Source organism: Pelodiscus sinensis, chromosome 18 (genome assembly GCF_049634645.1).
Source record: "Pelodiscus sinensis isolate JC-2024 chromosome 18, ASM4963464v1, whole genome shotgun sequence".
NCBI classification, from domain to species: Eukaryota; Metazoa; Chordata; order Testudines; family Trionychidae; genus Pelodiscus; species Pelodiscus sinensis.
The window spans coordinates 2,216,259-2,241,578 of NC_134728.1; the positions used below are offsets into that span (position 1 = coordinate 2,216,259).

The 25,320-nt window shown below is 61.1% G+C and overlaps 1 protein-coding gene across 1 annotated transcript; it reads right to left on the bottom strand.

Annotated features, from left to right (window-relative positions):
* Nucleotides 1–1,421: 1,421 nt before the first annotated feature.
* On the bottom strand, nt 1,422–10,660 carry SLC52A3 (solute carrier family 52 member 3). The gene is made up of 4 exons (XM_025179620.2): nt 10,028–10,660; nt 8,535–9,545; nt 5,509–5,632; nt 1,422–5,304 (listed from the first exon to the last, which is right to left on the bottom strand). Exons 2-4 carry the CDS (start codon nt 9,524–9,526, stop codon nt 5,092–5,094), a joined length of 1,329 nt encoding a protein of 442 aa, XP_025035405.2. The 5' UTR covers nt 9,527–9,545; nt 10,028–10,660; the 3' UTR covers nt 1,422–5,091.
* Between the last annotated feature and the right edge of the window lie 14,660 nt (nt 10,661–25,320).

Sequence of the window (25,320 nt, forward strand, 5' to 3'; positions counted from 1 at the left end):
TTGCACAAGAGGGTTTTTCTTGCACAAGAAGGGCCAGTGTAGACCTCTTCTGAAAAAAATGGTGGCTCATTAGGTATGCAAATGAGGCTCGGCGATATTCCACGCTTAGCCTCATTTGCATATTACTCGCGCAAGAAGCCGCGAGTGTAGGTCCTGCTGGATGTAACTAGAAGTAAACAGGCCCTTCATATCCGCAACCCCAGTGCCTGGCGTCCCAACAGGTCGGAATCAACCTGCCTGGTATTGCAGGTGGCATACGGGTGAAGTGTAAGTGAACTAGGCTTGATTATTGTATTATAACACACTCTATTCATTGCTTTTGCATTGCTTTGCCCTACATTAATTGCTTCAGAACGTAGAGTATTTAAGGTTTCAATTGTGTAGTCATTGTTTTTAAAGCTTATAAAATGTAAACGCTGTTAACTGCCTGAAGCTCGCCCTAAATAAGAAAGTGGTTAAGTCTCTCTGGAGTGCCGTGGTTTCCCTCGGATCTAAAATAAATCGAAGCACACGACAAATGGTCACGTGCCAGCCGCTGACCCACCTCATCAGCCAGACGGGGCCAGCTGGCTACTAAGAGCAACACGCCAAATGTGCTTCACACAGCAGCTCCGCAGCCACAGGGCTGTCCCCTGGAGTCATGCCGTGGCGAGGGAGACCAACAGCCAAGGACAGCCTGACTGGGTCTATCTAGCTAAATCTATCTAGCTCTTTTTTGAACCCTGTTAATGCCCTGGTCTTCACCACATCCTCTGGCAAGGAGTTCCACAGGTTGACAAACTTCCTTTTGTTTGTTTTATACTGGCTTCCTATTCATTTCAGTTGGTGCGCCCTAGTTTTTGTGCTATGGGAATAAGGAAATAACTGTTCCTTATTCACTTTCTCCCCACCGATCATGATTTTACAGACCTCTATCCTATCCCCCGAGTCTCCTCTTTTCTAAGTTGAACAGTCTCAGTGTTTTCAATCTCTCTTCAGATGGGTCCCGTTCCAAACCCCAGATCATTTCTGTTGCCCTTTTCTGAACCTTTTCCAATGCCAGGAGATCTTTTCTGAGATGAGGCAACCACGTCTGCATGAAGTAGGACAAATCTCTCTTCATAAGGCCGCTGTCCCTCACCCCAAATCAAGCAGATGCAACACAAGGCCGGTCCATTGCTGGATCAGTCATTTACGGGTCTCCTATCACTGCTCTTGTGGAGGAAAAACACCAGGCCTTGTTCCGCTCCTTAATGACAGAAGGGCCCTGCTGTCTGCTCCGTGACAGAGCACGTGCATGTGTGTGCGAGGGCTCAGAAACCCCAGCCATAAGCAGTGGGGCTGGATGACGCAGCCCTGAGCCGGGGGAGCTATGTGCATGGTTGGGGGGGGGGGGCGCTCTGCTACGGAGGTGCTTTGTGGGCGCTTTGCTCGTTCAGGCCCTCTGGCGCAATGCCAGTGCACACGTGTACACACATGTGCACACACAGAGGCACGTGTGCGCACAGGTAGACACACGCACGTATACGCACGTGCACACGCAGCCTGGTTCTGCTCCCACTTGCTGTGAAGCCCCAGGAAGTCAGCAACTGTCGCGACACGCAGGGATCCCAAGCCTGGATTTCACATGGGTCTCGGGCAGCACCGGAGACAGGCCCTTGGACTGGGCTACAGAGAGCCAGGCGCTCTCCAGATGCAGCAAAGCTGGGGCTTTCCGGCAGGCACAGGGCACAGGGGGTGGGGGCCACAGGGCTCATGCCGGGGGCCTGAGGTTCTGACTCCATGTCAGTCAATGGCTTTGGAAAAACATGGGGCCCGATCCAAAAGCCTGCGTGCCCCACGGCTTCCCCACAATCCAGAGGCAGGGGCTTTGTAGGGCTGGAGGGTCCCCTTCTTCTGGGGAGTCTGCCCCCCCGCCAACCCGTCCCCGCCAGCTGGGCTGCCCAGGCTGGCTCCGAGGGTGCGTGCGCTGCCGTGGCACCGGAGGTCCTACATGAGCAAAGCGTCCACAAGGCACCCCCGTACCACTCACCCTCCCAACCCCTGTGCATGGCTCCTTGGAGACCAGACCCTTCCCTCTCTGGCATGGTGCTCCCCCAGCTCAGGGCTGCTCCCTCCGGCCCCGCTGCTTACGGCTGGGATCTCTGAGCCCCCCGGCCCGCCCGGCAGGCGGGGGACACGTCGGCACCTTGGGCTCCCGGAGCCCAGGAGCATGCGCGAATGCAGCCAGCGCCCCCTCCGGCCCCACACGCTCGGGGGCGGCGGAAGGGGAGCGTGTCGGCCTGCGAGCAGATGGCAGAGGGGATCTCTGCCTGGAAACTGGGCGGTCCAGGTGGGGCCGGCCCCGTCTGGCCAGCTGCAGCCTGGGATCCGTGGGGGGCTGCGGGAAGGCCCCGGCCCTGAGCGCTTTGCATCTCAATGCCGCCCGCCTGCCACAGGGGCACAAAGGAGGCCGAGGCGGCTGCTTATTAGCTCCACATTCGTTAGGCAAGAAGCCCCTGGCTGGGGGCGGGGAGCACGGTGCCCCCCAGTGGCGGGAAGGTGCGAGCTCCCCCCTGTGACCGTGGATGAGGGGGCAGAGAAGGGCTTTTGACGGCTGCAGCTCCCACCTGGAGCTGTGCTCCTTCGGCAGCCCCCCTGGAGAGGAAGGCCCCCCCCGGAGAGCACGCTGCCAGCAGCCCGCCAGGTCCAGGCCTATCACCCATGGCCCAGCTGTGCGGGGTTCGGGTGGCAAGGTGCCCACGTCGGATCGGGGAGTTCACACCCTCCGTGCCCGAGGCAAACGCCGGGGGATCCCTCGCACGTGGGGCGTGAAGCTCCAGCAGATGGGGACAGCGCCCCACTGGGCCAGGGGTGTCACATGGGGGGATGGGCCAGAAGTGGGACTCCCCTTCCTTCCACCACAGGTGTCTGTCTGTCCCATACTGTAAAGGCTGGGGCCGTCCATCCTGTATGCTGAGCCCTTGTGCGGCCGCTCAGGAGAGATTCCAGGGCTGCCCGGCGGCTCGGCAGAGCGCCCACAGCTCGGTCTGCACGTCTCCGGGTGGTGCACATTCACACGTGCCTCGGTGCAGAGAACAAAATGCATTCCACACATGGATGAAAAAGATTGTTGGGAACATTGCCCCATCCTCATGTCATCCTTTAGCGACCTGCATCCCAGAGGCTCCCAAAACCACAGTTTTCTGCCAGCAGGGAACAGGGGCCTGCCCCCGTGCAGGAGCGGCTGGGGAGCCTGCCGTGGGAGGCTCCCTGCTCCCCAGGTGGGAAGGGAGGCCACTGCTAGGCAGCCCTGCTCCCTGGGACACTGCCGGGTGAACGCAATGCAGCCGGCGCCAGCCTTTTGCAGGAAGGGGCTTGGGCGCAGCCGGGGAAGCGGCTGGCACGGGGCCTCGCGTCCAGTTCGTTCAGAGCATTGGCTGGGCAGCAGCACGAAAGGGCCAGGCCAGGGCCCGCTGGGCGAGGCGCACACCCACCCCTCGTCCAAACAGCAGGTGGCGCCTCCTAGGCAGGGGTGCCAGGGGCAGTGGGTGGCTCTGGGGATCGCGCTGTTGAGCCGCTGTCCGGGTGTGGGGCGGGGTTTCTCTGCTAGGGCACAGGGCTGCAGTACATCCGAGGGGGGGGGGGGGACTGATCACAGAGCCCCCAGCTGCCTCCTGGGCCCAGGCTCAGCACCGCTCCCGGGACAGGAGGAGGGAGATGGAAGAGCCCCCGTCCCTGCACACAACTGCACCAGCCGCTTCCTCGGGGGTTGAAATGCAGCCAGCTCTGGGCAGGATCGTCCAGTGGCAGAGGCTGGTGCAAGCGTGCGACAGGCTGGGGGCCCTTCCATCTCCCCCCACCCTGCCCATCCTGGGAGCAGCCATCTCCTGGCTGCTGCGCGGCTCCTATGGTAACTGGGTCGCCCTGCGTCCCCCTTGGCAGGAGCTGCTGCCAGCTCCCCTCCCCGGGCGTGATTGATGATCCCAGCCGTGCAGCTGACACCCCGCTCCCTAATTGTGACGCACGACGGGGGGCCGGGGCTCCCGTCACCATTGTCTGGCTCCCCCTCCCCCTCCTCCAGGAGCAGGGGGTCCGGGCGCCGCCGGGGGTCGATGGTAGAACAGCTGCAGGCTGTGGTGGGAGGGGGGGGCACGTTGGGGGAGGGGATGCCCTCTCCGAGCCTCATTCCCAGAGGGCATGAAAGAGTTAACGCCCACAGCCTGAGGGAGGGACAAGGTACAGAGCTCTCCTGGAACCCAGGCTGGCAGGGGCCCGGGGACAGACCCGGCGCGGTTACGTGCCCCCTGCTCGCTGAGTCCCCGGCCTTTCCTGTGCCCAGGACAGCCTGCTCCTGGAGGTGCCCGGCTGAGTCCTTGGGGGCTCCAATGCAGCCAGCTCTGGGCAGGATGGTCCTGCGGGCAGACACCTTTCCCTGGGCAGAGAACGGCCCCTCCCTGAGCCCGGGCGCTGGGCTCCGGTGAACTCCAGAGCCCAGGGCCTCACACTCCACCCAGGGCCTGCGAACACCACCGGCCAGGACCCCGCGCCCCTTCCTTAGCAGAGGCCCCGCTCAGCCCTTTATTCTCCGGCCGGCCGGCTCCCGGTGCCCAGTGTTGCTGGAGCCGCCCGGGTCTCTCCGTAACCAGCATCAGGGCTGACTAGCTGTGAGGAAGTGGGGAGTTTCGGGGGCTCAAAGGGGGGGTGCTGCATACAGGGGGGCGCTCAGTGCCCAGCAGTTACTGGTTCAATGTGACAAGGGGGGGGGAGTTTGTTGTTTCTGAGAACAGCCCAGAACTGGAGCCGAGGCGTCTGGTGTCCTGGTGCCCCCGGCCCTGCGCAGAGGACACGGGGGTTCTGGCCAGAGGCAGACAAGGGGCTCAGAGAGGGACCCAGCGACCGGCCCAGTGGGTCCCAGCGGGGGGAGAACATTGCACGGGGAGGGAGGCAGAAGAGGCTGGGCTGGGGCAGCCAGAACTCGGCCACGTGGGCTGCAGCCTGGAGAGGCGCCCAGCCAAAGCGAACGGGGGGGGGGGGGGGGGGAGGCGTTTTCTGAAGTCGCTGGCGTCCACGATGTCATTGGCCAGCAAGTTCCTGGCCAGAGCTTCCCCTCAGAGCCCCGGCCGGCCAGGCTCAGGCTGGGCACTGCAGGCTGCAGTAGTCGGCGGACTTGAAGAAGCCGTAGATGTTCACCAGGGGGAACATGAGGAGGGCCCCGGTCAGAGACCCCAGCTGCTCTACCGCCCCGTACCACACGAGAGCGCTGTGGCTCCGGCTCCGCAGGATCACCCCGGTCATCACCTTCACATAGCTCAGGCTCCCGGTGAAGAGCACCCAGGACAGGACCTGCCAGGGCAGAAAGAGACGCCGCTGGCAGCTGACTCCGGGCAGCCGCCGTTGGCACCGTGCGGGGGCGGGCAGCACGAGAAGGGGAAGGCCCCGGGCTGGGCTCCGGGTGCCAAAGCCGAAGGGAGGGCAGCAAAGACTTTCCAGAGACGGGCCAAGGGGACCAGGGCGGGGGCGGGGGCGGACATCAGACCAGCTACTCACGATGATGGCGTGGCCCCACGGCGAGCGCTGCAGGAGGGGGCACGGGCTCATGACGGCCATGGCCATGTTATAAGCCCCAAATCCCGTCCCGGCCAGCGAGAGCGCCCCCAGCAGGGCCAGCGACCTGTGTGGGATGCAAAGAGTGACTCCCAGCCGGGCATCGGCTCCACCCTCCCTGCCCCGCGGAGCCGGCCGGGAGTCACAGCTGCCAGAGCTCGCGGGGGAGTCCCACCCGCCACGGCGGAGGCTGGGAACTGGCGCCGGCTGCCTGTCTGGCATCTGGGCAGTTCCCAGGGCCTGCAGACAGGAGAGCGGGGGCAGGGAACCTTTTCTGGGTCGGGGGCCGCGGACCTACAGAAAAAGCAGCCAGGGGCCGCACACACGTGAGAGGCAAAAAACCAACCAGCCAACCAAAAAACCCCCCAACAAACCCTCCGAAAATAACCCCTCTGATGTGGCCTCTGACTGGGAAGGAGAAAGACCCTCCCCCCCACATTCCCCGCACACACCAGATCCTGGGGGCCCAGGCTTGTCGATTTTGTGGGCTCCAGCCCCCACAGTGAGACAGCGGGAGGGGCGTGGGGACTGGAGCACCAGTGTGGGCTTCCAGTGCTGTAGGGGGGCCCTGAGCCCCAGAGGCCGGATTCAGGCAAGCCAGGGGCTGCATCCGTCCCCCAGGCCTGAGGTTTCCCACCCCTAGAGTCAGGGAACAAACTCCCCTGGCGGGCTCTGTCCCAGAGCAGAAAACACCTCTGCTGCTTTGCTGATGGGGCTGTGACCTGCCGATCACACAGGTACAGGGGTAGCAAGGGCTTCCCAGCCATTGGGTCTGTCCCACCCCCGTGGGGCGCTCCAAACCTGTGTCCCTCCTCCCCCCGTGGGGCGCTCCAAACCTGTGTCCCCCCTCCCCCCGTGGGGCGCTCCAAACCTGTGTCCCCCCTCCCCCCGTGGGGCGCTCCAAACCTGTGTCCCTCCTCCTCCCCCCGTGGGGCGCTCCAAACCTGTGTTCCCCCTCCTCCCCCCGTGGGGCGCTCCAAACCTGTGTCCCTCCTCCTCCCCCCGTGGGGCGCTCCAAACCTGTGTTCCCCCTCCTCCCCCCGTGGGGCGCTCCAAACCTGTGTCCCCCCTCCCCCCGTGGGGCGCTCCAAACCTGTGTCCCTCCTCCTCCCCCCGTGGGGCGCTCCAAACCTGTGTTCCCCCTCCTCCCCCCGTGGGGCGCTCCAAACCTGTGTCCCTCCTCCTCCCCCCGTGGGGCGCTCCAAACCTGTGTCCCTCCTCCTCCCCCCGTGGGGCGCTCCAAACCTGTGTTCCCCCTCCTCCCCCCGTGGGGCGCTCCAAACCTGTGTCCCTCCTCCTCCCCCCGTGGGGCGCTCCAAACCTGTGTCCCTCCTCCCCCCGTGGGGCGCTCCAAACCTGTGTCCCCCCTCCTCCCCCCGTGGGGCGCTCCAAACCTGTGTCCCCCCTCCTCCCCCCGTGGGGCGCTCCAAACCTGTGTCCCCCCTCCTCCCCCCGTGGGGCGCTCCAAACCTGTGTCCCCCCCCTCCCCCCGTAGGGCGCTCCAAACCTGTGTCCCCCCTCCTCCCCCCGTGGGGCGCTCCAAACCTGTGTCCCCCCTCCTCCCCCCGTGGGGCGCTCCAAACCTTTGTCGCCCCTCCCCCCGTGGGGCGCTCCAAACCTGTGTCGCCCCTCCCCCCGTGGGGCGCTCCAAACCTGTGTCTCCCCTCCCCCCGTGGGGCGCTCCAAACCTGTGTCCCTCCTCCTCCCCGTGGGGCGCTCCAAACCTGTGTCCCCCCTCCCCCCGTGGGGCGCTCCAAACCTGTGTCCCTCCTCCCCCCGTGGGGCGCTCCAAACCTGTGTCCCCCCTCCCCCCGTGGGGCGCTCCAAACCTGTGTCCCTCCTCCCCCCGTGGGGCGCTCCAAACCTGTGTTCCCCCTCTCCCCGTGGGGCGCTCCAAACCTGTGTCCCTCCTCCCCCCGTGGGGCGCTCCAAACCTGTGTCCCTCCTCCTCCCCCCGTGGGGCGCTCCAAACCTGTGTTCCCCCTCCTCCCCCCGTGGGGCGCTCCAAACCTGTGTCCCTCCTCCTCCCCCCGTGGGGCGCTCCAAACCTGTGTCCCTCCTCCTCCCCCCGTGGGGCGCTCCAAACCTGTGTCCCTCCTCCTCCCCCCGTGGGGCGCTCCAAACCTGTGTCCCTCCTCCCCCCGTGGGGCGCTCCAAACCTGTGTCCCTCCTCCCCCCGTGGGGCGCTCCAAACCTGTGTCCCCCCTCCTCCCCCCGTGGGGCGCTCCAAACCTGTGTCCCCCCTCCTCCCCCCGTAGGGCGCTCCAAACCTGTGTCCCCCCTCCTCCCCCCGTGGGGCGCTCCAAACCTGTGTCCCCCCTCCTCCCCCCGTGGGGCGCTCCAAACCTTTGTCGCCCCTCCCCCCGTGGGGCGCTCCAAACCTGTGTCGCCCCTCCCCCCGTGGGGCGCTCCAAACCTGTGTCGCCCCTCCCCCCGTGGGGCGCTCCAAACCTGTGTCGCCCCTCCCCCCGTGGGGCACTCCAAACCTGAGTGCAGGGCCGGGGTCTCGTTTGTACCACTTTGCGTTCCACTCCCCTGCAGGCCTGGAGAGCCGCGGGGCTGCACCCGGGACAGCGAGTGGGGCGGGGAGAGCCGGGCACCCCAGGAACGACCACAATTTCCAAACCTGGCGGCCTAGCACGCGGCTCCATCCTAAATCCACATTCTGACTTTCCAAGATGCTGAGCAAAGCCACAGGGAATCAAGGCAGCTCCTGCCACCTAGCGACGGACTCGGGCGCCTACCTCTAGCCTCCCAGAACTGACCCTCCTGGCCACTGGCCCCCACGAAAGCTGGTGGCGGTGGGGGGCGACGGTTCTTTTAATGGCCCCGATTCCCGTTGGGGGCAGTCAGTATCCAGGAGGGGTTTCCAGACCTTCGGAGGGGTGAGCCAGCCCTGGTGCAAAATGGGGGTGTGGGTGTCACCCGGCCGGCCCCCGGGGGCTCAGGGGCATGGCGGGGGCACCCACCTGCTGGGCAGGAACATGGCGATGGTGCAGGCGAGTGGGTTCGCCATGGAGCTCAGCGTGGCAGACAGGTGGTAGGCCACGTTGCCGTAGGGCAAGCAGGAGTAGGCCTGCACGGAGGGCAGGATCCCGTTGGTTAGCGAGTTCACCCAGGTCACAAGGGTATAGATGAAGGCGAACGTGGCCAGAGAGTAGGTAGCCCCCTCCGGGGGTGAGGGGCCGGAGCCCTTCTCGGTGCTCGCTGGCTCTCCTCCCCCAGGCCGCTGGGGGCCGTCGCCGGGGGTTTCCTGAAAGGAGTGCAGGCTGATGTTGCTAGGACACAAGTTTTGTCTGGACAGCTCCCAGGCGGCGGGCAGCCTGGTGAGGAAGAAGAAGGCGGCGAGGCAGGCCCCCATCATGGCGGCGAGGAGGAGGAAGAAGACCTGGGTGGAGAAGTTGGCCGGGAGATATTGGGTCTCCAAGCCCGCGGCGGTGTGGTTGCCCGCGGTGACGTTGGCGCACCTGGCGACGCCGGCGCCCTGGGCCAAGGCCACGAGGGCTGGCAGGAACCCGCTGAGGCCTTCCCCCAGGAAGTAGGTGGGGACGTAGCTGGGCTGCAGCCGGGCCATGAAGGGCAGGAAGGTGACGGAGGAGGTGCAGTCCACCAGGGCCAGGCAGAAGGCGAGGCCGAAGAAGGCCGTGCTGTGGGGCTGCCCTGCGATGGGGGAGGTGAAACGCCACAGGAAGGCCAGGAGCAGGCAGGCCAGGGTCCCCACGGCCACCACGCCGTAGATGACGGGCACTTCGCTCAGCAGCCCGGGCCTGAACCTGTGCAGCAGGGTGAACAGGAGCGGCCCCACGTTGGCCAGCTGGATGGTGATGGTGAGGTAGGAGGGCAGGTACCACTGCTCCGGCAGCGCGGTCACCAGCAGGGGCAGCTCCACCCACAGGCCGTTGATGGCCACCCAGGAGCCCATCCCGAAGACGCACGCCAGCAGGTGGACGAGCAGCGCCATCGCTTGGCCCGCGCCGGCCCTGGGGAGGAGAGCGGGAGATGGGGCTTAGGGATGGGTCACACCCGCCCCGGGCCCTCCCGCTCCGCACAGCCCCGCTCGCCACGACCGTGCCTCCGGAAGGCGGAAGGAAGGCAACGTTCCCAAACCTTCCACGCAGCCAGGTCTCTTCAGCCTATTGGAGACCCTCGGCAAGCGCGAGCCGGTGGAACTCCAGGCCACTGGATCCCAGGGAGGGTGGAGCTGGGCATTGCCACACAGAACCCGGCATTTCGAGGGCCAGTCAAGCCCTCCCCAGCGGCGTGAGACAGGACAGGCAGTCTGCCAAAGCTGCAGACCCACAGCCCTGAGGAGGTCAGGGAGATGCCACCCCTGCGGGTGCCTTCCATTAGCTCCACAGGCAGCGGGTCCTGGCCGGGTTGGAGCCCAGGGACTGGGTGAGATGCAACCCAGGTCCTGGCACCCCCCGGTGCTCTGAACCAAAGTGAGGGGGGGCCCCCTTACCTTGCACCCCAGAGACGGGCAGAAGGCCTCCAAAGGCAGCTGCCCAATGACTGGGGGGGGGGGGGGGCGATGCCAAAGCGGGAGTCCCGGCAGCTTCCCTTTCCGTGGGGAGGGGCGGGCAGCAGGCTGCCCCGCCGATCTACCTCCTGGCCCGGGCCCAGCCGCAGGGGCAGCGCGTCCCTCGCTCCACTCCGAGCAGGTCAGCACAAAACAAACCGAGGCACAAGGGGCGCCGCCAGCCGCCCGCTCCCCTCCCTCCGCCAAGGCAGGTGAATCCAAGGCTTGATAGGCTGCCAGCAGCTCCACCCGGAAACCCGGGCCTGCCCCTTCCCGGAGCTGAGTCAGCTGCGCTGTCGCCAGCCCCACGCTCGGCCTGCCCTGCGCCGCGGGGGGAGCCAGGGATCAGCACCCCCCCCCCCGCAGGTCTGTGGCCTGGAGCTCCGGGGGAGCTAGGGGGCATGGTGCGCGCTGGACACCAACGCAGCAGCCCCGCCGGGCCCTCTCCTTCCCTGGGCGAACCTCACCCGCCAGGAAGCGCCCGCGGGGCCCTCCCCACCTCCCTGGGATGCGGAAGGAGAGCGCGTCCTGCGGAGGGGCAGCGCCGGGGGAGGGGGTGGGGGCTTGTTTCCAGCAGGGCTCGGGGCGTGCAGAGCAGGTACCGGCCCCTCCACGGCGGATGTGCCGGGGCAGCTACTTTGCAATAAACCTCGTGCGTCCCCTTGCACCTTCTCTCGGAGACTCTCCACCGTCTTCAGAGCCCACCATGCAGGGACCCTCCCAACACCCTCTGTCGGGGGGGGGGGCACATTTGTCCAGGGCATCGATGGGGAAACTGAGGCACGGAGCTATCGGAAGGCGGTGGCTGGTGCCTTAAGCACTAGTGCCCAGCACGCCCGCTCCATGGATTGACTGGTTTTTTGCAGCGGGTCTCCCATGAGTAACGCAGCCCGGCTCGCGCTGCCCCTCCCCCCGACAGGCGCGGACGCCCTGCCCCGGGGAGCCTGGTGCCAGCCCGTCCCTTACCTGGTGTTGCAATGTCTAAGGGGCCCTTTGCCCGCCTGGGAATTCCCCTGGCGCGGCCCGGGGGTGGCGCACACGGGCCGGGACACAGGGCGCGGCGAGGAGCAGCCGCAGGGCGGACGGACCCTCTGGCGGGCGGCGCATCGCGGAGCCTGGCGCTCCGGGACCTCGCCGGGCGGGTCTCCCGGAGCCGCGGGCGGGCGATGGGTGAAACGGGCCGGGTTCGGGGGGCGCCTGGGGCGCGGCTCGGGTGCCCATTCTCACCCGACTGCGCCGTGGCGCGGTGCCCTTGGCAGGCAGCGGGGCGCCCCGCGGGAGAGGCAGAAGATTCCGGGGGGGCTCTGAGCCAGGTGAAGGGGCGACGGGGCGAGGCCCCAGCGCTGCCGCCACCCGGTTCGTTGGGACCCTCCTGCCCTGGGGGAAGGGCCGCGGATGGGTGCCAAGGCCATTGCCAGCTGGGGGGCCACTCGGCGCGTCCGGGCGGCGCCGGGAAATCAAACTCCGCGCCTTTCCAAAAGCAGAAGGCGGCCCCGCCTCCTGAGAGCCAGGTCTGAGCCCCGGCAGGGGCGGGCACGCTGCAGACACACGCCCAAATCCATCGGACTGGGGTTCTCCTCCTCCCCGGGCCCCAGGTGGCTCCTGGAGCGGTGCCGGGGAGGGGGGGGGGGGGTTCAGCAGCGCGTGAGACAGTCCCGAAGGTGGCGCATTGGATGGCGGTGTGGGGGGGGCTGCAGTGGGGGTCGTGCTCAGGCTTGTTTCTTGCGGGCTGCCTTGTGCGAGCAAGGAGAGTAACGCTGGGGGCAGACACGCGAGGGGGGAGCCGGGCCCCCGGCCGGTGGGAACGCAGGGTCGGAACCGGGCCCGGAGTCGCTTGGGTTTGTGGCTGAGCGGTGCGCCGGGGCTTGGGGAAATGGAGGAGCCGAGCCGCCCGGGACCTGTGGGGACACCCAGGGATGCTCCTGAAGAAGCAGTACCCGGGAGGGCCCGCTAGGTGTCACTCGCCACCAGTGTCTCCGATCAGCTGGTCCCAGGTCCCCAAGAACATGCCCTGTGTGCCAGCCCAGTGCTGCTTGCGGGGGAACCCCGGCTCTCCCCAGGGGCCCAGCCCGCTGACCTGCCCCGCCCCCACACCCTGCACAACCTTCCTCCTCCTCCTCCTCCCCAGACCAGCCCCTGGCCCCTCTCCTGCCGCTCCGCAGCTGTGGGGGGTGACTTGGTGCATTGGAATTTGGGGATCCCTGCCCTGGAGCTCCTGGAGCTCACAGACCTACAGTCCCCCAGCTGGCTGCCCTGCCTGGCTCTCCCCACCTTCACCGGAATCTGGTGCCTAGCCCCAGCATGATGGGGGGGGGGGGGGGCAGCTCTGAGTGGCTCTAACCTCAGGCCCCACCTTGGGCTGCCCACCCCATCCACTGGGCACGTGTGAGCTGGGGCCCAGAACACGCCTGGTCGTCCCTAACCTGGAAGGCTGCACTGGGGAGGGGCCGGACTGGGGATGTGGATGGTTCCTGCTGCCAGGACCCAGCCTTGGTTCAGGCTGGAGCTGCAGTTGGCTCCGTTCCCTGCCGGGATCCTCCTGCCGTTGGCTTTGTACGGGGAGGGGCGGATTCCCCCAAGGCCTCCGTCGCTGGACTGCAATGGGGCAGACAGGGAACGTCCGGCAGGCAGGGGGCCGGGGTGGTCACTGCTAGAGCAGCTGTGAGTGGCTCTCTCTCTGGGGTGGCTTCCAGCTCTCTGAGCTAGTAGCCTTCTAACTCCCCGCCCTCCCGACCTCTGGGGAATGGTTTTGTCTAGGGGTACTGGACATGCCTCCAGGCATGGGCAGCTCATAATGCAGGCAAGGGGAGGCACAGCCTTCCCCAAATTGCCTACACCCCCTGGCTGCCCATGATCAGGCTGGGGTGGGCGGGGTTTGGCTCCAGGGGCGGGGCTCGCCTTCCTCAGCTGGGCCATCTCCTGCCGCCCATGCCTCCAGGTAAAACTTTGGCCCTCTCTGGCAGCCCATGCTTTGCCTTCGCTGTCGCTGCTGGCCCAGAGCCCCCTAGCGCAATGTGGGGCAGGTGCCCCCCATTCGCCCGGACCAGGGAGCACCGACTCTTCCCTGACGGTGCTCTGGCAGAACGTAAGGGCCCAGACGGCCCAGGCTCCACCGGCCCAGCAGCTGGGAATGGGCTGGAAAATCAGGCCCACTGGGGACTGCATGGGCTTTGTCTGATGCTCCAGCCATGAGGCCCCACTGCCCCAGGACAAGCCCAGCGAACCCTCTCTCCCACCCGCCTGTCAGGGAAGAGCAGCCAGCTAGGGAGAGTGCAGGGCCCAGCTGGAGCCCTGGTCCGGGCCTGGCAGCGGCTGAAGGTCTGATGAGCTCAGGGGGTTTGTGCCAGGGAGGGGGAGAGGAAGGGGATGGGACGGGGGAGGGGACGGCGATCGTCTTGCGTTTTATTGTGTGGCACAAAGGAGCCGTCCCGGTGCTGGGCAGCCCCCTCGGCAGGCAGGCGATTTCCAAGTCTAATTGCCCGGGGGCCGCTCAAAGGGGTGGAAGCCGCCTTCGCTGCACGCCTCCGTCTGGCACGTGCCGCAGCGGGAAATGGCCGGCCCTCCCGCCCCCTCCCAAATTAGCTGCAGCAGCTGACAGCTCGGAGGAGCCGGCCTCCAAATCCCGGCGGCCCGCGCCGGACCCCAAACAGCTGTGAGCGACGGCCCCGGACGCAGGCGGCAGTTGGGAGCCGAGCAGGACCTGCCGAATGCCCCGGGAGCGGCAGACGGGGGGGAGGAGGGGAGAGGGGGGACACGCACGGAGCTGCTCAGACCCGAGTGGGAAAAGAACCCCCCTCTTGCCACGGGCCGGGGGGACACGACTCCCCAGTTCACAGGGACTCGGCAGCAAGATCTGAGGCTGGCAAGAGACCCGCTCCGTTCCCACCGGTAGCACGGCTCAGTCGGTGCCCAGGGAGTGCCCCGGGCACCAGCCCCCGGCCCAATGGACGCCGTGTGACAACGGAAATGGGCCCCGTTCAGCCGTTCCCGGACTCCGAGGCCGGAAGAGACCCCTGTGATCACCAGGGGAACGCGGCCACAGATCTGATCGGGGCTTTCAAACGCCGGGCCGCGGCCCAGCACTGGGGTGGGCTGTCGGGCGCTGGGGCTCGCAGGGGGATCAGGTGAGCAATGGGGGGGTGGGGGGACTAAGGCAGCTCCTTGCCTGTCTGGGCACAGCAGACTGTGCTGCGCCCCAAAAGTGGCTGGCAGGCGGCCCAGCTCCTGGGGGGGGGGGGAGCACAGGGCTCCCCACACTACCCTTGCCCTGAGCACTAGCCCTGCACTCCCATTGGCTGGGAACTTGCTGCTGGCGGCTTCTGGGGGCAGCAGGATCTGCAGGGCCAGGAGAGGCAGGAAGCTGCCTTAGCGCCCCCGCTGCACCGCTGATGGGAGCGGCTGGAGGTCACCCCCTCCCGCCCCCCAAAGCTCCATCCTCAGCCCCACTCCGGAGCCCACGCTCCAGCCCCATGATGTTGGGTCGCAGCATCAACGATTTCCTTCAGCTGGGTCGGGAGAATGAAAGTTTGAACCCGCGAGGCTGGAGCAGAGCTCGGAGACAGGCGTCCGATCCTGAGCTGAAAATTGCCGGTAACGCAGAAGCCCCCACGGCCCCTGGTCAGTTGCGCCCGGGGTGACTCGCCTCGGACGCCGCGCTGCCGGCCTGCGATTGTCGAGCCTGCACGTCGAGGCCCTGGCGCCCAGCGACTCGACTGCACAATCCCCCCCCATCAGAGGTGGGGGGTAGCTTAAAAGCTGGTTCTCCCCAGCACTGTCTCCGCGTGCTGCCTGTGCCCCCCGCCCCCCGCTGCTGCCTCTATCAGAACAGAAAAATGCGCAAACCAGCTTCGGAGACCCGGCCTGTGTGAGTGGGAGGGGGAGGGAGGGGGCTGGATTCTGACCATCACCCCTGGGGGCACACGGCTGCTTCGCCCGCGCGCCTGGGCTCGCCCGTGAGTGTTGAGTCTGAGCCGTCTGGAGGGGTCCCCATCCAGAGCCCTGCCGTGGGGGGCTGGGCTGTCAGGGAATCCCTCGGCGCCCCCTCCTGCCGGAGCAAGTGTCCAATACGCAGCCGGCTCGCTCCTGGGATGGGCCCTTCCTGGTCTCCACTCGGGGGGAGCTGGGCTGGCGGGGGGCGTGCTGCTCAGGGAGGCCTAGATGGCGCCCACAGAGACGCTCCCCGGGCACTGCGCCTGCCTGCGTGCGGTGAGAAGAGCTGCCCAGGCAGCTCAGCCCCCCGGCCCCAGCCAGGGGAAACGGCGCCGGCAACTCTCCCTCTCAGACGCTGGCGTAACGGGGGGCTGGACACGTCCTCTTCTGACAGAGGGGAACGGCCAAGGGGCAGGCCAGCAGCCCCGCTGAGGGGGCCCCACAGAACAGGGCATGTCTCAGGGGAGGCAGACCCCCACCATTGCGGGTTCTCTTCCTGCGTCTGCCACCCCTTGGCGTGGCCGCACCCTGCCTCAGTTTCCCCATCTGTGACACAGGTGACGAGCCCGCCCCTCATCACACGCTGCTGGAGGCCTGGTTCTGCCCTGGCTGGGACATGCTTCCCCAGCCTCAGCTGGAAGGCACGGTAGGAAAGCAGCGAATTGCTCCTCCTCTGCCCCTCAGACAACAGCCGGCGTCTCCCCTGCCGCCGCCCGCCCAGGGACAGGTGCTGCCGGTGCTGGACACACACAGAGGGGCCGTGACGTCTCTTCCGTCTCGGGGAAGCTGCTCCTGGCCTAGCGCTGAGCCTCCTGCCTGGCCCTTCCCAGGCAGCTGCAAACCCTTCGGCTGCAGGGTTTGGCCCTGGGAGGGGAGGGGTGGGGCAGGGCCGCCCCTGCGGGGAGCTGAAGCCGGGAGGGGAAGGGGTGGCCACCTCTCCCAGACTGGACATTTCCTGGAGTGAGGCCCAGGCCGTCGGGTCCAGGGGAACTGGCAGCCTGGAGCAGAAAAAGAAAGAGCTACGTCTCTCCAGCCGCCTGCTGCCCCCTCTGTCCTCCGGCCCGCGGCTCCACGGCCTGGTGAGCAGGTGCTGGATGCTGAGCTGGGGGCAGGCGGCCAGGGGATGGAGATGGGGGTGGCTGGACTGGCACTAAGACCGGAGCTTACTGCCCGGGGCTGGGGCTGAGGGTAGCCGCAGCCCATACACAGCTGCCTAGGGCACCATGAAACGTGAGGCAATGTGGGGCCCTGAATTTCCTGTGGCCTCCACAGCTGTGGCTTTGTCCATGGGTCGGGATGCCCCTGGAGAGGCTCTGACTCTGCCCCCCGGCCCACTAGCCCAGGCAGGCGACTCAACTGTGCTTAAACTTGGCTTCAGAATGGCCCCGTCTGGCCCTGGTCCTGAGCCAGCCAGCTGGAGGGGCCTGGACTGTGCTGGAAACGAGACCCCCGTGCAAAGCGTGCGAGGCCGGGATGGAAGGCGGGGGCTGGAAGAGGATGGAAGGGGGCCGATGTGGGCAGCGGGAGCCCCGTGCAAGGCGGGGGCGGAGGGCGTGGGCTGGAGGAGTACAGAGTGAGCCAGCGCGGGGGGGGGGGGGGGGGGGGGGGAGGGGCGGCAGGTCCTTTCTTGCCAGCTGCATTTGCATCTGATTTCCATGCGAATGGAGCAGGTCAAGTTGAAAGTGGCACGGCTTGTGCCTGCCGGCTCTGCGGGGAAGGCGCGACAAAGGAGTGGGTCCCCTGGGCACCGCCTACGCCTGCCTTTCCAAAGGCCCCCAGCCCCCTCCCCCCACGCCCCCGCCGGCTGAGCCAGCGAGGCCATCTGGGGGGAGGGGGTTGGGCCCGCCGCGGAGAAAGCCATTTCCCTAATGGACGTATTCACCGCAACAGGCGTCGAATGGAGACAAAGGGCCTCTGCCCCCGGCACGGGGAACCCGCGGCCCCTTCGCCTCGCCCGGTAAATCTCCATCTGTCAGCCCGGCTGCACACGGCGGTCAGCTGACGCTCAGGCCCAGACCTTGACACTTGACCCCATGAGCGAGCGTCTGCGGAGCCGGGGGGCGGGGGAGGGAGGGGGAGCGGCTCAGCCTTTCATGCACCCCCTTTGCCTCGGGACACCTCTCATTTGCTCGCTAGGAGCCGGGCCTGGCAGAGGAAAGACCGGAGCGGGGATGGTGTTGAAGGAGCTGGACACTGGGTGTGTCCGCATGGCAGCTGGAGCCCCGTGGCTGGCCCCTGTCAGCTCTCGTGGCCTGCAGCGTGGCATCACAGTGGCACAGAGGTTCAGGTGTGGGCTGGCGGCCCCGGTCTGAGACCCTCCTCTCTTCGGATCCCAGGTTAAAACCTGAGCCGGAATAGCTCCGCCACCATTAAACAGCCCTGTAGCCACGCGTGTTTAACTGCCAGGGAGACAGACCCAGGGGTGCCAGACAGAGACAGAAATAGGAGAAAAAGATCAGGACAGACATAAAGGCGACTAGAAAGAAAACCGAGAGCAGGAAGCCAACTTTTCCTGCGTCCTTTGGTTGCCCCCCAGAGGGAAGGGTTTGCCAGAGGGCTGAGAGCAGTGACTGCCTTAGATCTCCCGCCGGAGCCTGTACTACGTGTGCTGGGGTATTTATTCCCTGGAGCCCCCAGCCTCACTTCGCACCCGTCCCCAAAGATCCCTGTCACAGCTGGGGCGCTTGGCACCTGTGCTCCTGAAATGGCCCAGAGGTCACAGTGGGAGTTGGCTCTGCCTGCCCCCAGCGGCAGAAAGGAGACCCCAGGCTGGGTCATGACAAGGCATCACGCTGGCCTTGGGTGTGGAACCGATCACCTTTGGGTTTACACTCAATGGGAGTAGATGGGGATCTCTGGACTGCATTGATAAGCAGTGAGATAGGGCAGGATCATAGAACACGAGAACTAGAAGGGCCCTTGAGAGGACATCAAGTCCAGTCCCCTGCCCTCACAGCAGGACCAAGCACCGTCTAGACCATCCCTGACAGGTGTCTGTCCAACCTGCTCTGAAACATGTCCAGGGATGGAGTTCCACGACCTCGCTAGGCTGAAAGAATCAGGTTTGTTTAGTATGGAAAAGAGAAGATGGAGAGGGGTCTTGATAATAGTTTTCAAGTACCAAAAAGGCTGTTATCAAGAGGAGGGAGCCTCTAAGGACAGGCCAGGAAGCAATGGGCTTAAATTGCAGCAAGGGAGGGTTAGGTTGGACAGTAGGGAAAACTTCCTGCCTGTCAGGGGGGTTAAGAACTGGAATAAATTGCCCAGGGAGGTTGTAGAATCTTCATCCCTGGAGATTTTTCAGAGCAGGTTTGATCAGTGTTTCTCAAACGTTTTTAGTCTGAGGAACACCAAACAATTTTTTTTTAATGAGGAACAACAAGGATTTTTTTGTTGAGGAGGAGAGAGAGGGGGGGAAAAAAGCTGGAGGGAGGGGGGAAGCAAGTCAGGGGGAAGATTATTGAGCAAAAAAAAAAAAAGTCACCTGACTCTTTAAGGGCAGCCATTTTGAACTCTGTTGTTCTCCGCCGCATGCCTTCGATTGCCTCGCAGCACACCGGTGTGCTGTGGAACACAGCTTAAGAAACACTGAGTTAGATAGACATCTATTGGGGATGATATAGATGGTCTTTGGTCCTGCCAGGAGGGCAGGGGACTGGACTTGAAAACCTCTTGCAGTCCCTTCCAGTTCTAGTGTTCTATGATTCGGCCAAAGAGTCCTATCTCACTGCTTGCCACTTCTAGTATTCCTTCAAAGTAATAATTATTTACACTGGGCCAGATAGTAAATAAATGTGTTTTTATTAAGTACAAACAGGAAGATTGAAGTGGGTCCAAGTGAAAACAGACAGATCTAAGTAAGTTACTATGTAAAAATGAAAAGAAAATACATAACTAGTTCTGTTGTACTTATTTCAAGCATAATCTTCAGATCAGGGACACTTTTACCCTAACCTGGGTCCCCAGCCTTTTATGTTTTTTCAGGGTTTTCCAGACCAGCTGAAGACAAAGGGCTGATTGGGGAAAAGATAGTTTTCCATGTCTGTAACAGAGTGGGAACCTTTTGTTTTACATCCCCCCTTCCATGGAAAACTCCGAGGGTCAAAATGGAATCCCAGTACCGGTTGGTATGGTCACATGTCTTACTTGTCCAATCACCTTTGGACTTACAGGACAAACAAGGCTATTTACAAATCGTTAAGTTGATCACCAAGGCATTAAGGTTTCCAGGACAGTAATGGCTTTCATTGGCTATAGACTGTCTCATACTTCATATTTCTCACTTTCCATACAAGAATGATACATGATCCAAAATACAGCTCCAGCCAATTGTAACACTAAAATCGATAGGTTACACAAGGTATTTTGTTTAAAGCACCTTTGATCTATGCATATTGATATTCATAAGTCAAACTTCATAAAGCATGCGGCGGAGGGTGGGGAGAAGTCACTAGTATTTTATGATTCTAACATGAACCTCTGGATACGCGATTTCGTAGAGTGCAGGAAATAATGGCAAGACTACATGGTGTTCTTGTGACCAGGCCACTCGGAATATGAGTTCCTCTGGGATCAGTTTTTAATCCTCTTCTTTTCCCGCCGGACTCTGGATTGGCAGGGCTGCTTGGGATCACCTGCACCCCTGGACTCAAGAAGAGATCACATTTTGCATTCCCGCTTGTGCAACGGAAATAGCGGAGAAGGAACTGAGCAAGGACTTAGTAATGGGAACTGCTCAGGCAAAGTCTCTGAATTCCAGCTGACTCCAGCAAAGACAAGTCCACTTCCTCCACCAGATGAGGGTGAACTACAGTCCAAAACTGGCATTAGATGGAGAAGGGTCTGCTGTGGAGGGGACCCCTGATGCCAGGGGGGATCAAAGCCCTGCAGCTTTGGTTGGAGCATGTCAGGCTGGTCTCCACTCTGGCACTCCGAGTGCTGAAGATGGGGGCCCACAGGAGACCTTAAAAAAACCTTGCCTCCATAGGATTCTGCTTAAAAGCTTCCCAAGCTTAAAAGATTCCCTGGCCTGGGAGGGAGCTGCTACCATCGAGTGATCTAATCCCTGAAAACCAGGAAGAAACACTTGCATTTCTTCACCAAGGGTCCCCCACGCTCTTTTGCCACAAGAGAGCTTGAAAAAAAGAAACCAGAAGATCCCTATGGGAAACAAACTACAATTCGGATAACTGACCCTTCAGTCTAGGCAGGCACCCATCTCAGACCTCCTGGTACCTTCCAGGTCACCAGAATCAACTCGTGGCCTTGAAAAAGGTAATTTTATTACCAAACCAAAAAGTTCTACTCGATAAAGCAGACTTGGTTGCTAGGTGTTACTGAGAAAAGAACAGCTCCAAACACAAAGAAACGTCTTCGGGCTTTATATATAGTGAGTGGGGGAGGGAAGACATGGATTTCACATGGAGAAGTTGAACCAAACACAACACAAAGAAAAATACCCCGATTGCGACTGAATATACATTTCCTCCTTATCAACTCACGGTCCCTTCACAGTCCTGTCCATCTCCATGCCCCGAATTCTTTGGAGGCTTTTCCGGAAAAACTTGCCAGCTGTCTACACTGGCCGCTTGAATTTCCGCAAAAGCACTGACGATCTCATGTAAGATTGTCAGTGTTTTTGCGGAAATACTATGCTGCTCTCGTTCGGGCAAAAGTCTTTTTCCGAAAAACTTTTGCGCAAAAGGGCCAGTGTAGACAGCAGAGATTTGTTTTCCGTAAAAAAGCCCCAATCGCAAAAATGGCAATCAGGGCTTTTTTGCGGAAAAGTGCATCTAGGTTGGCCACAGACGCTTTTCCGCAAAATGTGCTTTTGCGGAAAAGCGGCCTGCCAATCTAGACACGCTTTTCTGAAAATGCTTTTAACGGAAAACTTTTCCGTTAAAAGCATTTCCAGAAAATCATGCCAGTCTAGCCGTAGCCTATCTGTCGACAAAACTTCTGTTGACAAAAGCCTATAGTCTAGACTTACCCCTAGTAACCTTGTCAAGATCCAGACTATGCCATGGTCCCAGGTCCACGTGATAACTGGATTTGTTAGATCTTCCCTGATTCCAGGGGCTGAAAGTCAGACGTTCAGCTCCTGGAGAACTGGACTGTGTCCAGACTCCATGCCTCCGTCGACGGAGGCATGTAGATTAGCCAGCTCGGAAGAGGGAAATGAAGCCGCGATTAAAATAATCGCGGCTTCATTTAAATTTAAATGGCTGCCCCGATCTGCCGATCAGCTGTTTGTCGGCAGATCGGGAGAGTCTGGACGCGATGCCCCGACAAAGAAGCCTTTCTTCATCGACACAGGTAAGCCTCGTGAAACCAGGTTTACCTGTGTCGATGAAGAAAGGCTTCTTTGTCGGGGCATCGCGTCCAGACTCTCCCGATCTGCCGACAAACAGCTGATCGGCAGATCGGGGCAGCCATTTAAATTTAAATGAAGCCGCGATTATTTTAATCGCGGCTTCATTTCCCTCTTCCGAGCTGGCTAATCTACATGCCTCCGTCGACGGAGGCATGGAGTCTGGACACAGCCCTGGAGAAAAGAGCAGCAAATGAGGTAGAGAAATCATTTTCCTTCCCTCCCTGCTTGGCCTCGGGCTGCTGAGCTTTTGAGAAATTGAAAAGCCAAACCCAGGCTGAAATGCTCATTTGGTTTCCAACGGGGTGTGAAGGTTACGGATGAAATGGAAATAGCAGACAAAGTGAGGAGGGTCACATGCTTGAGGAAGCTGATACACCCCGTAATTCACCCCCACGAACCTATTGAACTGTCAGTCCCGGCTTGAATGAACTGGAAGGAAAATTGCAGTAAAGAGCCTCTCGCGGGATCGTTCACAAGGCAAAGAATGTAAGAGTGGCCATATTGGATCAGACCAATGGTCCGTCTAGCCCAGTGTCCTGTCTGCCAACAGTGGCCAATGGCAGATGCCCCAGAGGGAGGGAACACAACAAGTAATCCTCATGTGATCCCTCCCCTGTCACCCTCATCAAACAGAGGCCAGGGACACCACCCCTACCCATCTTGGCTAATAGCCACTGATGGACCGAACCTCCATGAATCTATTTAGTTCTTTTTTGGACCCTGTTAAAGTCCTAGCTTTCACCACATCCTCTGGCGAGGAGTTCCACAGGTTTCCTGTACGCTGCATGAAGAAAAACTTCCCTTTGTTTTAAACCTGCTGCCTATTCATTTCATTTGGTGACCCCTCGTTCTTATGTTGTGAGAACAAGGAAATAACGTTTCCTTATTCACTTTTTCCACACCAGTCATGAGTTTATAGACCTCTGTCCTATCCCCCCTGAGTCTCCTCTTTTCTAAGCTGAACAGTCCCAGTCTTTGCAATCTCTCTTCATATGGGACCCGTTCCAAACCCCTCATCATTTTTGTTGCCTTTTCTGAACCTTTTCCAATGTCAATAGATCTTTTTTGAGATGAGGCGACCACATCTGCATACGGGATTCCAGATGTGGGCAGACCGTGGTTTTATATAGAGGCATGGTTTTATAATCTTTGGTCTGTATAAAGAGTTTGTGTGCATGCTGACGGTCAGGCAAAGCCTGTAAGAATGGTGGCTGGGGGGGGGAGGATGTCTCTCTGTGTAGCCTAACGGAGGGAGGACCAAAAAAGAGCACTAGTCCAGAACATAGGAGCTCAGATCACACGGCCGACATGAATGCTACTCTCACCGCACTGTGAGAACCACACAGAGCAGAAATAGAGGTGTCTTGCGAGGTTTGTTGACTCACAGGAGGTGATCCATGGCTTGTCTTTAAAAAAACAGACTGCCGTCAACACGAGTGGCCGGTAATCTAGGCTAGTGTTTTTATAAAGTACCCCTTTAAAAAAATTATAAGTACCCCCAAAACCTACAGTTTTCAGACACACATTTTTTTCTACCATTGCAACACATTTCTTTAAACAATTTAATCGTAGCCGGGCGGGCGATGACATTTTTGGGTGTAAAAAGTACAAAAATAATAAACCACTGTAAAACTTAAAACAAAAATTCAGTTTTCTCCAAATTTCAGTTGTGTTGACGTACCCCCCAGACTTCTCTCGAGCACCCCTGAGGGTCCTCGTCCCACTGGTTGAGAAATGCTGATCTAGGCAAATGCCTTCCCAAAGTTGCCTACATGCCCCGACCACCAGGGAAGGCTGGGGCCATGGCACGGCAGCCTGGCTTCCCTGGCTGTCAGGAATGGCTGGAGTTGCACCTGCAGTATGGCAGCCCAGGCCCTCCAGGTGGCCAGGAAGGATCAGGTTGAGGGTGGGCGGGGCTTGGCTCTAGGGCGGGGCCTTGAGCAGAAGAGGCGGGGCTAGGTTTTGGCTTCCACAGTCGGGCTTTCACCCGCTGCCGATGGCTGTCAACAATGCAGCTCATAAGGAGGAGGGGAGAGGGAGGCAGTGCCTTGAGTTTACAGTGGATTCCATCCAGGCCGGTGTACGTCGGAGCGAGCTAGCTGATGGTTCGGGCAGGGCTGGAGGACTGGGGACTCGGGTCGGCATGGCAGCGGTCGAGAATGTTGATGTCCTATCAAGGGACTTAACAGCTGAAATAAATGGTCAAAAGATGTAAAAAACCCACGGATGGATCCCAAAGCATCTCAGAAACCTGCAGCCACAGTCCAGAGACAGGCCAGCCTGCGGGGACGAAGATCAACAGGGGAGCCGAGATTGATCCACACAGTGCGTTGGGTTCACACCTGCCCACGCTGTGCCATGTCCGACTGTAAGGGCAGCTGCGCGCTTCAGATCCGATGCGCCTTGGTTGGAGTGTTCCCCTGAATCATAGAATACTAGGACTGGAAGGGACCTCGAGAGTCATCGAGTCCAGTCCCCTGCCCTCATGGCAGGACCCAGCACTGTCTAGACCATCCCTGATAGACATTTGTCTAACCTGCTCTTAAATATCTCCAGAGACGGGGATTCCACAACCTCCCTGGGCAATTTATTCCAGTGTTTGACCACCCTGACAGGTAGGAACTTTTTCCTAATGTCCAACCTAAACCTCCCTTGCTGCAATTTAAGCCCATTGCTTCTTGTTCTATCCTCAGAGGCCAAGATGAACACGTTTTCTCCGTCTTCCTTATGACACCCTTTTAGATACCTGAAAACGGCTCTCATGTCCCCCCTCAATCTTCCCTTTTCTAAACTAAACAAACCCAGTTCTTTCAGCCTTCCCTCACAGGTCATGTTCTCTAGACCTTTCATCATTCTTGTTGCTCCTCTCTGGACCCTCTCCAATTTCTCCACATCTTTCTTGAAATGCAGTGCCCAGAACTGGACACAATACTCCAACTGAGGCCTAACCAGCGCAGAATACAGCGGAAGAATGACTCCTCATGTCTTGCTCGCAACACTCCTGTTCATGCAGCCCAGAATCATGTTTGCTTTTTTTGCAACAGCATCACGCTGCCGACTCATATGCAGCTTGTGGTCCACTACAACCCCTAGATCCCTTTCTGCCGTACTCCTTCCTGACAGTCACTTCTCAATCTGTAGGTGTGAAACTGATACTGAAGGAGACACAGAATTCAGGCTCCAGCTTCATGCCTGGAGAGAAAAATCAACCAGATGGCCCGTGGCACCTTAAAGACTAACCCATTTATTTGGGCATCTGCTTTCATGGGCTGGCGCCTGCTTGGTCAGATGTGGCATACGGGAGACCCGAAAACATTAGCCCAAATTGACGTGTTCATCGTTAAGATGCCGCAGGGCGCCTCGTTGGTTCTGCTGAAACAGACGAACCCGGCTGCTCCTCTGAAACTTGGGGCCTGGCTGGATTATCCTGGGACAAGACGACAGCAGCAACTCGTGTGCTCGAAATGAAGCAGAAGCTACGCTGCTCTGCTCCACCCGGGCCTGCACATTAATATCAGTTACCATCGTTCAGGGACAAAAGAGATTCAGTGGCTACAAAGGGGACGAAGCTCTTTGAAACATGCAGCAAGGGAAAAACGTGCCCTGCCCCCAACTCTCACCTTCCATCACACCTCATTTGTCTCCTTACAGTGTGGTGGGCCGGGCGCTTGTAGGGGATTGGCACAATGGGACCATGGCCCTGCCGGGGTTCTCTGAACATGACAGGGTTCTACATAGGCAACAATAGCAATAAGGGTGCTGGGCTGGCAGGGAGTCAGGCAGCGACGCTAGGCAATGGGTGTTTGGGTTCATGCAGCGCATAGTCAACCTGTGGAACTCCTTGCCAGAGGATGTGGTGAAGGCTAGGACTGTAACAGGGTTCAAAAAAGAACTAGATAAATTCATGGAGATTAGGTTCATCAATGGCTATTAG